The sequence below is a fragment of the Podarcis cretensis genome (genome assembly GCF_951804945.1).
Source record: "Podarcis cretensis genome assembly, chromosome: 13".
Lineage (NCBI taxonomy): Eukaryota > Metazoa > Chordata > Lepidosauria > Squamata > Lacertidae > Podarcis > Podarcis cretensis.
The window spans coordinates 32302044-32316263 of NC_137182.1; the positions used below are offsets into that span (position 1 = coordinate 32302044).

A 14220-nucleotide genomic window follows, 5' to 3' on the forward strand; every position below is an offset into this window, starting at 1 on the left:
GCAGAATGTGTTACAGTAGGTTTCCTATTACTATAAAGTTCTCCTCTCATATAACAATACTAAGGAAACCATAAGTTGCTCATGTTAACTAGAATGTGTGAGATAAAGAACATACAACTGTGTCTCCTATAGATCCTGGCATACAGTATATTGTACTTTCATTAAGCTTACATTAAATATGAATTACTTGAGAGAAAAAGTCTTCATAAAGATGTAATCATTGTAACATAATACGTAATATTTATACAATAATGATATATATGAGAACACAGAACAGAGCAGGAGTAGCTAGTATGATGGAGTTGTGCCTTGCTGCCAACTTTTTGACAGTGACATTGTTGCCACTTGCCAGCAAAAAGTGACTCTGCCAGTGAGCCCCCCCCCCCAACGGACTTCACGACTGTCCTGCCCACCTCCCCATTAGCCTAGTAAGCAACAGCTCAATAAAGACATCTGAAGGAAGCCCTGTTTAGGGAAGTTTTTAATGACTAATGTTTTGATGTATTTTAAATCTTTTGTTCGAAGCCGCCCAGAGTGTCTGAGGAGACCTAGCCAGATGGGTGAGGTAGAAATAAATTATTATTATTATTATTATTATTATTATTAATTGTACCACCTTTCCAAGTTAGTCATTCCTGGAATAGAAACAAAACCCAGAATGGTAGTAGTTGTAATAAGCAAAAAACTTTCTAACAATCCTTAAGGTAAAGAGACCCCTGACCATTAGGTCCAATAGTGACTGGCTCTGGGGTTGCGGCGCCCATCTCGCTTTATTGGCTGAAGGAGCCGGAGTTTGTCCGCAGACAGTTCTTCTGGGTAATGTGGCCAGCATGACTAAGCCACTTCTGGCAAACCAGAGCAGTGCACAGAAACACCATTTACCTTCCCGCTGGAGCAGTACCTATTTATCTACTTGCACGTTGACATACTTTCGAACTGCTAGGTTGGCAGGAGCAGGGACCGAGCAACGGAAGCTCACCCTGTCACTGAAATTCGAACTGCCGACCTTCTGATCGGCAAGTCCTAGGCTCTGTGGTTTAACCAGAGCTCTTATTTACAAACACCTACTCAGAATGTCTTTCTGGGTGACTGCAAAGAAGAAGAGAAACCAGGATGATGTGAGGTTTGGTGCCAAAAGCCTCCTGAAATTTTATCTGAACCAACTCTAATATTTACTCCAAGGATGAGGCACCAGTGGCTCTCCTGTTATTGTTGTTTACCAACTCTCAGTAGCCCTAGGCAGCATAGCCAATCGACAGGCATGATGAAACTTAAATTTTTGGAGGGACACAGGTTTCTTCTTAATCCCAGGTATGGAGTTTTACAAACTCCAAAAACATTCACCACATGCTTCCCCACTTTTCCTTGCTAAATTTGAAAACAAACAAACAAACAGAAAAAACACCACCTTGATTTAATATAGTTTCAGTCTTTGCTTTTTTTACCCCATGCTATCAGGCTGAGCATTATTTTAGTCAGTATTTGTGGTTCTAAGAAAGAACCTGTCTTATGGTTTCAGTGATGTGATGTGATGTGTGTGTGTGTGTGTGTACACACAGAGACATATACATACACAGATAGAGAGAGAGAAAGAGAGAGAGGGGGGGAATTCAGATATGACCTAGAGCCAATAATTTTGTTTTGAATCTTATTGAAAACAATATTCTTATTTAAGAAATGTTATGTGGATTTATATATACTAACATCATACTTCTAGTTATCTTTAGGCTGAGAAGATGATCTGCTTTACTCCTCAAGTCCTAACCACACCACACCATAGACAAATGGGGAAAGAATAGTTTCATGGATGACAGAGCATGAGGCAAAACATGAAAACTTCTAATGGAATAGCTTAAAAGAATGACTTACTTTTTCATTCATAGAGTCATTTCCCCTTAGCATGAAATTCTTCTCTATGCACTCAAGAATATTGTGCTGGCAAATGCTGTAACTATAATGTTTATGAGCCAGCCACAAGGTTTGCCAGGAGCATCTAAAAATACTGGCAAATGAAGGAGATTTATGTTGCTTTGGGGCTTGGGGTGTCTTGCTCTCAAGAGTCCAGCATAACTACGTAGATGAGGCAAATGTGTTCTTGATGTCTAAAAGTTTGCTTTGTGTTTCCAAAAGAACTTAATTAGTAACAAATGAGCTGAGTTATGATGAAGGAGAAAGTATGATTACTCATGTCAGCTAAACCCATCTCTTTCATTACCTTCTTCTTCTTTTCCTGTTTGATTCACATACTCCAAATGGCCACTAATCACGTTTTGTTAAAACAGTGAAAAATGATAAAATGTGCCTGTCTATCTCTGTGTATGACCAAGGAGAAGATTTGAATGGAAGGTTACTTTATTGGTTTTAGGAGTCTGAAATCAAGCTGAAGGAAATGTAGGAGACTTAAAACAAATAACTTCTTAAGGAAAAAGAAAAGAAAAGGTGGACTGAAAGTGGCCTAAATGGCTGAAGACATACATCATGTATGTGGGACCAGTCTGTGAATAAATATCAGGACACTGTCCCCTGTGCTTTCTATGACTTTTTTGGCACTGTGTGGGTTAGGTATGGCAATAATTCTCATCTAAGGGCCATCTTAGACCTTTCTTTACATTGAGATGTGGAGCACCAGGATCTCTTGCTCCAAAGCTTGACAGCTGCTAGTCAGAGGTCCCAGTGGGTTAAACCCTACAGACTTTGCTGGAACTTTAACAACAGCAGCAGATGCAGTCTCCACTCCTGCAGGTTTTCAGACACCCACGTAAAGAGGTGAGCCCACCCCAGTTCAAATTGTGGCAAAATAAATTAGGACTGTTGGCACCTTCCCAATCGCCTCCATGGCTTCAATCTGGGAAGGCGCCAAGGGGCCACCAGGTGGCGTGTTGGAAGATGGCCGACAATAACATCTCTCTGACCCATACGAGGTAATTAAGGGGCTGCTATGGGAAGTATGCAGCCTTCCCTACCCCCCAGGATGTGGGGGGGATCCTGTCTTGTCAGCGGTGTTCACAATGCACCCCCTGATCCGAGAGATGGGGGGGCCGAACACTTGGCACGAGCCCTCGGTGAAGTCAGCTCTTCCTGACGCCGATTCCAATTTGCGCCTGCTGGTTGCTTCAGCTCGGAATTATAATTGGAAACATACGATTGGAAAGGAAGCTGAAGCACATACATCAAGTAAAGCTCGATGATAAGGCTGCTGATTAATGGATCTCTGTGACCAGGAGTGACGGATGGATAAGTAAATCTTCTGATGAATCACCACTAGGAGACTGTATGTTTGGAACAAAGGGGTGGTGGAGGAAAAAACCCTTTTTTTCTTTACACGATGTGATATTAATAACCCTTCACCCCAGAAAGAAATAAGATCGTCGCATTTTTATTAATCATAAGCAGGATTTTAAGAACTGTGTGGGGAAGGATTACAACAGGAGAGAAGACTGGTGAATGGTGAGAAAGAGGAAAAATTTTATGACGCAGTTTAAAAATGGCGTCTCGCCATGACAGGCTTGCTGGAGAAAGAAGGACAGGGGGAGGAGAATCAGAATTGTTCGAAAGAGAAGGAGTGCTGGAATGTAAGTTTGACCTGACAGAGCCCCCTGATTTGTCTGATTTATTTGGCCAGCCTGAGAAAAAATAAAGGACAGAACGAAGGTTAACTTTGTTTATGGAAGCGTTGAACAGAGGCTGTCCCTGAACGAGATAGTTTGTGAAGAGTACAAAACCCACACAGAGACGCCAGTTTTCAGTCTGCTTGTGAGAATCATCAGAGATCACAAAGAAAGGAATATATGATAATAACAAGATGAGAAAGAAAGTAATAAAGGACTATCTGGATCGAACTGGATAGAACTGTCTAATTAAAGCAGTAAAATATGTGATGCCTGGAGTTATCCGGAATTTTGGACTTGTGCAGAGCTTGATGTATGGGTACCCTCAAAAAGTTTTTTTAAAAAATTGGCTGTATAATTTGGAACTAATGTGATTTGAATAATGTGATGTGATTGGCCTGTTAATAAAAATTATTTTTTAAAAAATCTGGGAAGGCGCCAAGATTACATACCGTGGGTCAATCTGGGGACCTCCACCTTGTCCCAAATCCAGTCAGAAATAAGTTCAGGGGCGGGGGCTAATACTTAATTAAACATGTAGTCCAGAAAGAGGTTGAGGTAAGGAGACTTTCTGTCTCCTACACCCTTCCAACAGAGGCTGAGGGTGCCTCCCCAAAGGATCAACCCCTCCACTCGACCTATTTTCAGCTAAGAGGGTGATCCAGCAGGGTGCATGTGATGCTCCAAAAGTGTCTTTCCTTTCCCCTTCACTCTGCAAGTTCAAGGCCTCCACTCAACAGACAAAAGGGGTGTGTCAGGCAGGAAGTTAGTTGGGCCTACCTTCTTTCAAAAGACACCACCAGCTATCAAAAAGAGGCTCTGGCAGGGTTTTCCTGACCTGCTTGCCTCTCCCTCTGACAGCCATGGATCACCCTGAGCCACCCACCTCGACCCATCCAAGCTTCTGATTTGAATCCAGAATGTCCCTATTTCCCCTGCTAGTGCCACCAGCTCCAAGCCCGGGGAGGAGGAGCCAGCCTTGTGCCGAGCGGTGTTGGCGGCAGCAGTGGTGGCTGTCAAGGGAGTTGCCTCTCTATCACCACCACTGTGGGCCTCCTCCTTTGGGCAACTCGTAGCAGGTGCTGGAGAGCAGGTGAGGAGGAGGAGGAGAAGCTGCTGCCACTGAGCACCAACCTAGCGTGATGTGCCAACTCTGAGATGCAGGCAGAAGGCAGAGCCACCCTGGGTGGGGAGGAAAAGGGAGTGCAGCAGAGTGCAAGGAGTCTTTCTTTCTTGATTGATTGATTGATTGATTTAAAAAATGCTTTGTGTGTCTGCATCTGAATTTGCTCCCTTCTAAAATTTATTTATTGGTGTGCGATTTTCTTTTTGTAAATCTACCAAAGAAGAAAATGAGTAAAAATGGGATTAAGATTTTTTTTCCAGGATGGTGTGCATTGTGTCCCATTGTTATAGTGGTGGTGGCGCCTGCCCTTCTTTTGCTGGGTGGGAGACAAAAAAGAGGGGTTGAGGAGGGTCAGTTGAGGGGGAGTGAGAAATGTCCCTATTTTTACCAGAGGCATGTTGGAACGTATGTGAATCCAACTTGTCCAATGTCCAAATAGACCCAGTTTTGCTCAGGCCTTGGGCCTTGACTGAATCCAGTGCATAACCCTAAAATAAATCTTGTTCCAGTAAGGGGCAGCAAAGTAAAAAGAGGGAGTTGGCTTCAGTGTGTGGCCACCCAATTTGGGCTGTCTCATTGACACTGAAGGCTGCTGCTGACCAGACTGCAGCTAATTAATTACTGCTTCCTGAGTCTTCCTTCTGTATATGCAGGCAAATGAGTGTACTTATTAGAGTTTTCAACCAATCCTGGCTGTACATAAGGATATACTGTCATGAGGCTTGAAATGCAATGGACTCACATAAAATAACCGGGAGGTCTCCCTGGCTTGACTCCTTCAGCTTGAGATGTTGCTGGACGCTGAGCTCCGACTCCACCTCTCCCCTCTAGCTTCTCACTCTGGAGCCTTTCCCAACAGATGGAAACATGGGGATGATCCTGTCTGGGCTCTGGGCCTGTCTGGTCCACTGCTCAGCAACACATAGGACTCTCTAGATCTGGGTTTGAGAGGAGGAGAGTCAGCAGGACTGCTGCAGGACGGCCTGTGTACTCTCTGATTCCTCCCTGTTTGTGTCTGTGTTCACACTGAGATGCTCAGCCTCCAGCCCTGTCCTGGAAGGGCCTTCTTCTGACCCCCACCCCACGCCACCCCCTGATCACTCCAATCTCCTGCTTCCATCATCTCCTAGCTTGTTCCTCAGCCTTTTCCCAGTTGTCCCAGCACCAGGACCTGGGATCGAAGCACTCCTCTCCCTTGACGTCCCTGGGGGGCTCCTGGACGGGAGGTCCCCACCTCCTCATCCAGCCAGTCCCTGACGTATACATAGTTTTAAAAACCTGTGTGTCTTTCATGTGCTACATTTTATGTATACAGTTAGATTTAGTGCACTAGCTGGAAACAGATCACTAGCCTCAAGAGCATGATATTCATTACTTTGAATGATGCCACACCTGACATGATTGTAATCTTAAACTTTTTATTGGTTCAGATCACTGAATTATTCAAATTAGTGGTTAAGAAGAATTTAGTGCTCATGCTTGCTAATGTAGTCTCATGTACCTAAAGAGACCCATTATCAGAAATATAGATGAGACTGTTGTTAACATTTATTTACATACTTTGATTGGTTATTTGTGTTGCACTCCTGGGACCAAGTCACAAGAAACACTATTGCTGATTTTTTCTTGACTACTCAGTACAAGCTTCCAGGGACACAATTGCTAATTTGGGTTGTGCTCCTGAGATCAAACTCCCAGGAACATAAATACTGTAGTTAGTAATAATTCTGTTCCCCATAGTAAAGGCGTCATTTTGCAAGGGTATACAAACATTTTCAAATGTGAGGGTAGACAAACAATTTCACTGCCTCAGAAAGAAATGGAGAGTGTGATTTCTTAACAAAGCTCATTGAGTGGATCAAAGAATACAGAACACCCTAAAGTAGTGATGAAATTGCATCTGGAAATATATTATCTCCTAAGAAAAAGAGTAAGGCATTTGCATTTTTATAATTTTAGTTATTGCCTGGGTAGTTTCCTGAGATCTGAATGCAGACAATAATACTATGGTGCTGGTTTATTGTTCTCTCCTAATATCTATATATACTGTGCTCAGCATACACAATGGCTTGCTTTGCATGACATGCTAAGACAAAACTTAGATTTGTGAGGTTTCACAATTGTGCAACCTTCTGGAAAGACACCTACAGTAGCTGTGCTCCTCCCTGGTCCTTATACCAAGCTTTCCCTTAGCATGTCATCCAAACCAGGACTAGTGATTAAGCTCTCTGTTCAGTAACCACCAGCAGTAACCAAGAGCAAACCTTGATTACAGATCCTAATTTGTGAGGAGAGAGCATAATCACCTTGGCTTAATTTAACACAGTGTAGCTGCAAAAAGATTTGAGGAGGAGTAGAACAGTTGTGAGCTTCTCTCTGGGAGCCCATTCATTTGTATATTCTTAAAAACATATTGAGGGCACAAGGAGAAGGGGACAACAGAGGACGAGATAGTTGGACAGTGTTCTCAAAGCTATGAACTTGAGATTGACCAAGCTGTGGGAGGCAGTGGAAGACAGGAGTGTCTGCTGTGCTCTGGTCCATGGGGTCATGAAGAGTCGGACATGACTAAACGACTAAACAACGACAAAAACATATTATGTGTGCAGTGTGCATTAAGGTTAAAAATGGGCATTTTTTTTTAAAAAAAAAATATTATTATTTTAAAAAACCCAGTTAAATTCTGTCTGGTCTTAGCTGGGAAGGTGTTCCTGAAAATTTGACCCAGAATAATGATACAAGTCATTTGGGTGAACCATGAGAATATGCCAAATCATAGCTGTCAAGTGTCCCTTATTTGAAGGGACAGTCCCTTATTCCAGCACCATGTCCCGCTGCTGTCCCTTATTGATGGATGTCCCTTAAATGATGTCCCTTAAATTTCAAAGGAAGCAGCTCCTCTCCCTGCCGGCCAGGGAGGAGGGAGGCTCCAACTGTGTTGCTTGGCTGTGTTGCTCACCCAATAAGAAGACTAAGAACGACTGGGGGGTGGAGCTTGCATGCCTTGTGTGTGGCTAGTTAATGCAAGCTGAGGGGTTTTTTGAATGCTGGACGCCATTTTGTTGCACGTGCTGCTGCAAACTTTGCAGTGCAAAGCTAGGCTGGGGAGCCATCTTAAGTTTAGGCTGCATAGGCCTTGTGGTGCATGTGATTCAGATTCTATTCAGTTGAACCTCTGGTTACAAAGTTGGTTCGTTGGACAGTGTTCTTGAAGCTACCAGCATGAGATTGACCAGACTGCAGGAGGACAGGAAGACTGGAGTGCCTGGAACAGGTGAGGCTGCAGGTCCCTTATTTTGGCTGCTGATCCCTTATTTTCAAATCTGTAAGTTGACAGCTATGTGCCAAATACCTTGGTGATAAGACAGGGATATAAGGAATCAGATACCTAAGCTCTCCTGGACTTAAGTTGTTATTGACATAGTCACTTAATACAAGAACCTTGAACTTGATTTGGGTAGCAAGTTATCTTGTGAGACTTAAGAGCTAGTTTTTCGATTCTAATATTGAATTACAATATAAAAATGTGTTTTGTGAGTATGGAGATTATGAAGAGAGACATCTTACCTCTGCAGATTGTTTCTGCTGCATTTAGCATATGCATAAAGTATAGCAAGGAAAGAGATAGAACATTTATGTTTTTACAGTTTTCTAAACCACTGTGATGCATTTTTTAGAGTTTAGTAAATATTTGTTATCAGAACAGGATTTAATCACTGTTCATCTCTGTTTTATTTCAGCGGCAGAAAGCATTTTAGTTATGAATGCAAAAATAGATAACAAATCTGCTGTGTCTGAGTTTCTACTCCTGGAGTTCTCAGCAATACGAGACATGCAGATTCTATACTTCCTTCTGTTCCTAGTATTGTATCTGGCAATTATTTTCGGGAATCTTCTCATTGTCTCTGCAGTAGCGTTTGATCGCCGCCTTCACACTCCTATGTACTTCTTTCTGATGAACTTGGCCATCCAAGACCAAGGAGCTATTTCAGTCATTATCCCCAAATCCATAGCCAATTCTCTCATGAATACCAGATACATATCTTATGCTGGATGTGTTGCTCAAATCCTCTTATTTGTTTTCTTTATCTCATCTGAGTTTGCTCTTCTTACAGTCATGGCATATGACCGATACGTTGCCATTTGCAATCCATTGCAATATGAAATGGTGATGAACAGAGCAGCCTGTATAAAATTGATTGCTTGTGTGTGGGTTGCTGGTCTGCTCTATGCAGTTCTGCACACTTGTGGAACTTTTGCAACTCCATTCTGCTCCAACATTGTCAATCAGTTTTTCTGTGAGATTCCACAGTTACTTATACTTGCCTGCTCTAATCTATACCTAGCAGAAATTGGAGCTTTAGTAGTAAGTATAACATTTGTGTTTGGATGTTTTGTCTACATTGTTGTTACTTATGTGCATATCTTTACTGCAGTTCTGAAAATCCCTTCTGTTCAGGGAAGGAAAAAGGCCTTCTCCACTTGCATACCCCACCTTGTTGTCTTCTCCGTATTTTGTTTCACAGGATGTTTTGCTTACCTTAGGCCTCCCTCTAAAACTCCATCTGACCTGGATTTTGCATTAACTGTGATGTATAGTCTTGTACCACCCATGTTCAACCCAATAATCTATAGCATGAGAAATAAGGAGATCAAAAATGCTTTATCAAAACTGTTGGGTTTGAGGCAATCTTCTCTAGATATATCTTCCAGGATTGTTCTGAAAAGGTGAACTCTCTGTGTGTAAGAATAATTAAAGGGAGTTCCTGAAACACATCATCATTGCCAGTTACAGCTTCCAGATAAATTTAGATATGCAGATTCAACATCTGCCCTGTGTCACATGGTCATCTTGCATTTATGCAGCTCAGTTGGATCATTCACGCTTTTGCTTTTCAGATCACATGCCTTGCTGATGTACCCATTTATGTACTTACTTATAGCCCACTGATCTGTTGCATGATTCTAAAAGTGGCCTACAGCAGGCTGAACACATTTCAGAAGACCTTAATCCTCTGATTTATGGATAGTAAGAGGCCATATTTCTCGTCTGCTCTGTCCCCCAACAGCATGCAAACAGTGATTTGACCAGAGTATTCAGGATTTCACAAAAGTGATGACACCTAGATGAACATATTGGGGTGGGGGGGGGGGAGGAATTCACAGATTTACTGGAATGTGAATTAACATCTCAACAAGAGAAGTGCATGCAGTTTGGAGGCAGTCAAAGAAACAAACACCGTCCTCTGATAAGGAAGTGTCACAGTGCTTGCAAAAATACAACCTACGAAAGTATGTTGCCATCTAAGGCAGGATTAGAAGAAAATACAGGACAACGCAGAGGCAGACTTTTGCATCACTAATGTAATAAAAACAGGCCAGGGGGCAAGGGAATGAACCACTCCCTTAGAGACAAATGTGAGGGTATAAGAGCTGGACACAGGAGCACAGGTAAATGTGATTGTGATGGACAGACCTTGAGTCAGCAACTAGTCAGAGTTATTTAGAACAAAAGCCAATCTGGAGTCACAAATGCAGAATTTGACAGTTAAACAGATAGAAGGATTGCATATTGGCTAGATAGGGATTCTATGTCATTTAGATAGGAACCTAGGAAGACATGGACATGCCTTGATTGGGATTAGGAATTAGTTAAACAGGGATTACCAATTTGATTCCCTGAGGGGGAAATAAAAATCCTAGAAGGGGCTGTGAGATTTTTGCTATGGCAAATGCCAATTATACGTGAAAACTGTCTAACCCGAGAAGAGGTTTCAGTAAGAATGCTGACTGGGGTTTTAAAGCTCTCTGTAAATAGTGTCTGCTTGAAACTAGATATCGTGCCTCACATAAATAAGTATGTCTAAAATGAAGTGTTGTGCCTTAAAAGAGTTATCATTAAACTGGAACCCACAATGAGTTTAAATACATTAAAAGTTTATTTTTCTTCCTCTCATCTTTTTAAATAATAATAATAATCATCCCATCCTTTTCTTCTGGAACACTGAACCTATCTGTATACTCATGCAGAATGAAGCTTTTACCATGGGGTGGAAAATTATAACATGTGTACACACACACACACAAAAAAAAACCCCACACACTCTTCAGAGTTTGGTCTCAAGAGCCTGAAACAAATGATCAATTGTGTCCCTGGAAGCTTAGACTCAGGAGTCCCACAAAAATTAAAGCAGTGTTTCTAAAGACTTGGCCACATGATTCTAACACAAATAATCAAGCTATTTAAATAGAAAGAAAGAAACAACTTCCTGTTTCAAAATAGCACACTACATAACATTTAAAATAATAATAATGCTATATAAGTCTCTCTAGAACCTAGAATCAGGTAGGTAGCCGTGTTGGTCTGTCATGGTGGAAATAAATAAATAAATCTTGAAAAGATTATTAAAAAAACTATTCCAAAAAAAAATCCTTTTAAAGAATCAAGTCCTTTAAAAAAAAAGTCCTAAAACAGTCTTTAAAAGAATCTTTCCAAAAAAAATATTATTATTATTTTTAAATTGTCCAGTAGCAGCTTAGAGACCAACTAAGTTATTCTGGGTATGAGCTTTCGTGTGCATGCACACTTCTTCAGATACTCTGAAACAGAAGTCACCAGACCCTTATATATAGTGGGAGGGTGGGGAGGAGTATTTCTCAGAAGGGTGGTAGGAATGGGTGCTTGGCTGATGGAACCTTCTGGTTTCAACTGGATATTGGGAATCAAGCTTTTAACACGTCCATGACCCAGATTGTTATGGACATTGCATTTAATAGAATAAACTTGATTTTGAATCTGCATCATATAGGCAGCAAGTTATCCCCTTATATTTGAGAGTTACTTCAGTTTTGATGCTGAATTACAATATCAAAATACCTTTTGTAAATATGGGAATTCTCTCAAGGTACATCTGTCCTCTGCATATTGCCATATACTAAGCAAGTATGGCAATGATGGCAGTAGGACTCCTGTGTTCCTCCTCTAGCAGTGGCAGCATTAAACTTCAAGAGCTTGAGAACATCTACTAGTTTTGAAAAAGTGGGAAGTTTATTTTAAAATAATGATATATTATCTATATGAAGGCTATGTTCTCATTTAAATAAATATTTGTTTCTCCTTTTTTGTTCACTTCTTTTACCTTCAACATCTAAAAACCCTCTTCCAATGTAGTAAATATTTGTTATCACAAGAGGACTTAAACCAAAGTTTATCTTTCTGTTTTCTTCCAGTGACAGGAAAATTTTTATTAATGAAGGAGAAAATAAGTAATGAATCCTCTGTCTCTGAATTTCTGCTCCTGGAGTTCTCAGCAATACGAGAACTGCAGATTCTACACTTCTCTCTGTTCCTGGCATTGTATCTGGAGAATACAGATATTGTTTCCCGGGAGAAAACCAGGAGGAGGAGGACAGGTCAGAGGAGTCCCAAGGGAACAGTGGGGCAGTGAGGCCCATAGAGCAGCAGGGGCCAGCAGGAGAGGCAGAATCAGTAAATACAGAGAGGACCCATGAGGCTGAAAGGACACCGGAACCAGAACCACGACTGAGCGAGCCGGTTGCGCCAGACCAAACAGCCCCATCACAGCCAGCATCCTTGGAACACGAGCCAGAACCTGAACCCCGGACCAGGGAACACCCCAGGCCGCAACGCACACGTAGGCCGCCGGCGTACCTTGAGGACTATGAATGTGACCTCCCGGGCAGGACTGGAACTTAGAGGGGAGGGGTGTTATGTACTGAGTTGAATAGGATCCAAACTGCAGCAGTCTGATTGGTCCTAGAACAATAGGATTCAGAATGCAGCAGTCTGATTGGTCCTAGAACAACGCAGCAGTATGATTGGTTGGCAGGAACCACCCAATCATGCTGCAGATTGAAGTGAATCCACAACCTGATTGGCTTACAGTAGAATTCCGGAATTAGCCAATCATGTGCAGCCCATTGTGTAAATAATGTATATAAAGCAGATACTTTGAGGGGACATTCATTCATTCCTCCTCACCACTATGAGCTGAATAAAGAGCATGAAATCACTTTGCGACTCTGAGTATATTTCACACATTAAATCTCACATAGATATGGAAACTCTGGAGACAAGTAGTATGTGCTACACGCCCTCTCACCAACCCCAAAAGCAACCACACACAAATAGAAGTAGAGGTACTGGCCCTTGTATTTGAATGTAAAAAATCCACAAATTTATATTTGGATACCAATATTAGCAGAAGCAGATGAGAAACCCCATGTCTGCATTGCAAATGGTAGTTTCAAGGATACCCTTCCAACTATTCCCCCCCCCCCCCGGTGAAATACTATAGTATTTCCTTAGAGTTATTATTATTATTTTACTACTTATTAGATTTAAAAACCAACCTTCATCACAAGCTCTCATGGCAGTTCACAAGATAAACACCTGGGTGAAATTTAGAGCATTGACCAAAACACAGCGGGGGGGGGGGGGGAGAGAAGGTGCGTGGAACACTGAGCCAGTCATACGTCATAAAACTCAGTACCATGAAAATAAATAAAAACATTATTTAAATAAAAACATTATTTAAAAAGAAAGAAAGAAATGAGTCTGAGAAAGTCCAGTTGAAACCAGAAGGTTCCAGACAGACTTATGTAGCAATATTATTATTTTAAATATTAGAAAGTGTGCTGTCTAAAAACTGGAAGTTTTGTTTTGTTTTTTACATACATTGATTATTTGTGTTAGAATCCTGGGGCTAAGTCTTTAGAAACACTGCTTTTATTTTAGTGGAACTCCTGAGTCCAAGTTTCCAGAGACACAATAGCTAATTTGTTTTGGGCTCTTGAGACCAAACTCTGAGGAGTGCATTATGTGTGTGTGTGTGTGTGTGTGTGTGTGTGTGTGTGTGTGTACACACACATATACACATATGCATACACACAGAGAGAGAGAGGGGTTATAATTTTCCACTCCATGTTAAAAGCTTCATTCTGCAAGAGTATACCCATATGTTCAATGTTACAGAACAAAAGGATGGGGTGATTTTCTAAAATACAGATGAAAATGAAGTGATGAAGAACTTGCATCTGGAAATCTACTTTCTATTAAGGAAAAGAGTAAGATATTTACCAGTATATGTTTATAACTTTTGTGATACCTGGGTAGTTTTCAGAGGACTAAACGCAGACAATACTTCTATACTGTATTGTGTAGAATGGGAAAACGTGCTTGTTGTGGTTCCTGCAACTTATTCAGACTCACGTAGAATACCCAATGATCTGGCTTCCATGACATGCTAAACCAAATTTTATCTTAGGAAGACTGCACAAATATTGAATCTCATGGAGAGAAGTGTACAGTAGCTTTGCTCCTCCATGATGCTTTTTACGGTCAGCTCAAGCTACAGCAAGTTTTGTTTTAGCCTATCATCCAAGCCAAGACTAGTGGTTAGACTCTCTCCTCGCCAACCATGAATATTAACCAAGAAAAAAACTTCATTACCGCTCCAAGTGAGT

The 14220-nt window shown here is 41.4% G+C and overlaps 1 protein-coding gene and 1 long non-coding RNA gene across 2 annotated transcripts; both read left to right on the forward strand.

Annotated features, from left to right (window-relative positions):
- Positions 1-2991: 2991 nt before the first annotated feature.
- On the forward strand, positions 2992-3638 carry LOC307200237. The gene is made up of 2 exons (XR_013832350.1): positions 2992-3271; positions 3358-3638. It is a non-coding gene; the product is annotated as an uncharacterized lncRNA (long non-coding RNA).
- Positions 3639-4616: 978 nt separating this feature from the next.
- LOC307201549 (olfactory receptor 14A16-like) lies at positions 4617-9466 on the forward strand (the record flags this gene model as incomplete). The annotated part of the gene is made up of 2 exons (XM_079950822.1): positions 4617-4701; positions 8475-9466. Exon 2 carries the CDS (start codon positions 8495-8497, stop codon positions 9464-9466), a length of 972 nt encoding a protein of 323 aa, XP_079806948.1. The 5' UTR covers positions 4617-4701; positions 8475-8494.
- Between the last annotated feature and the right edge of the window lie 4754 nt (positions 9467-14220).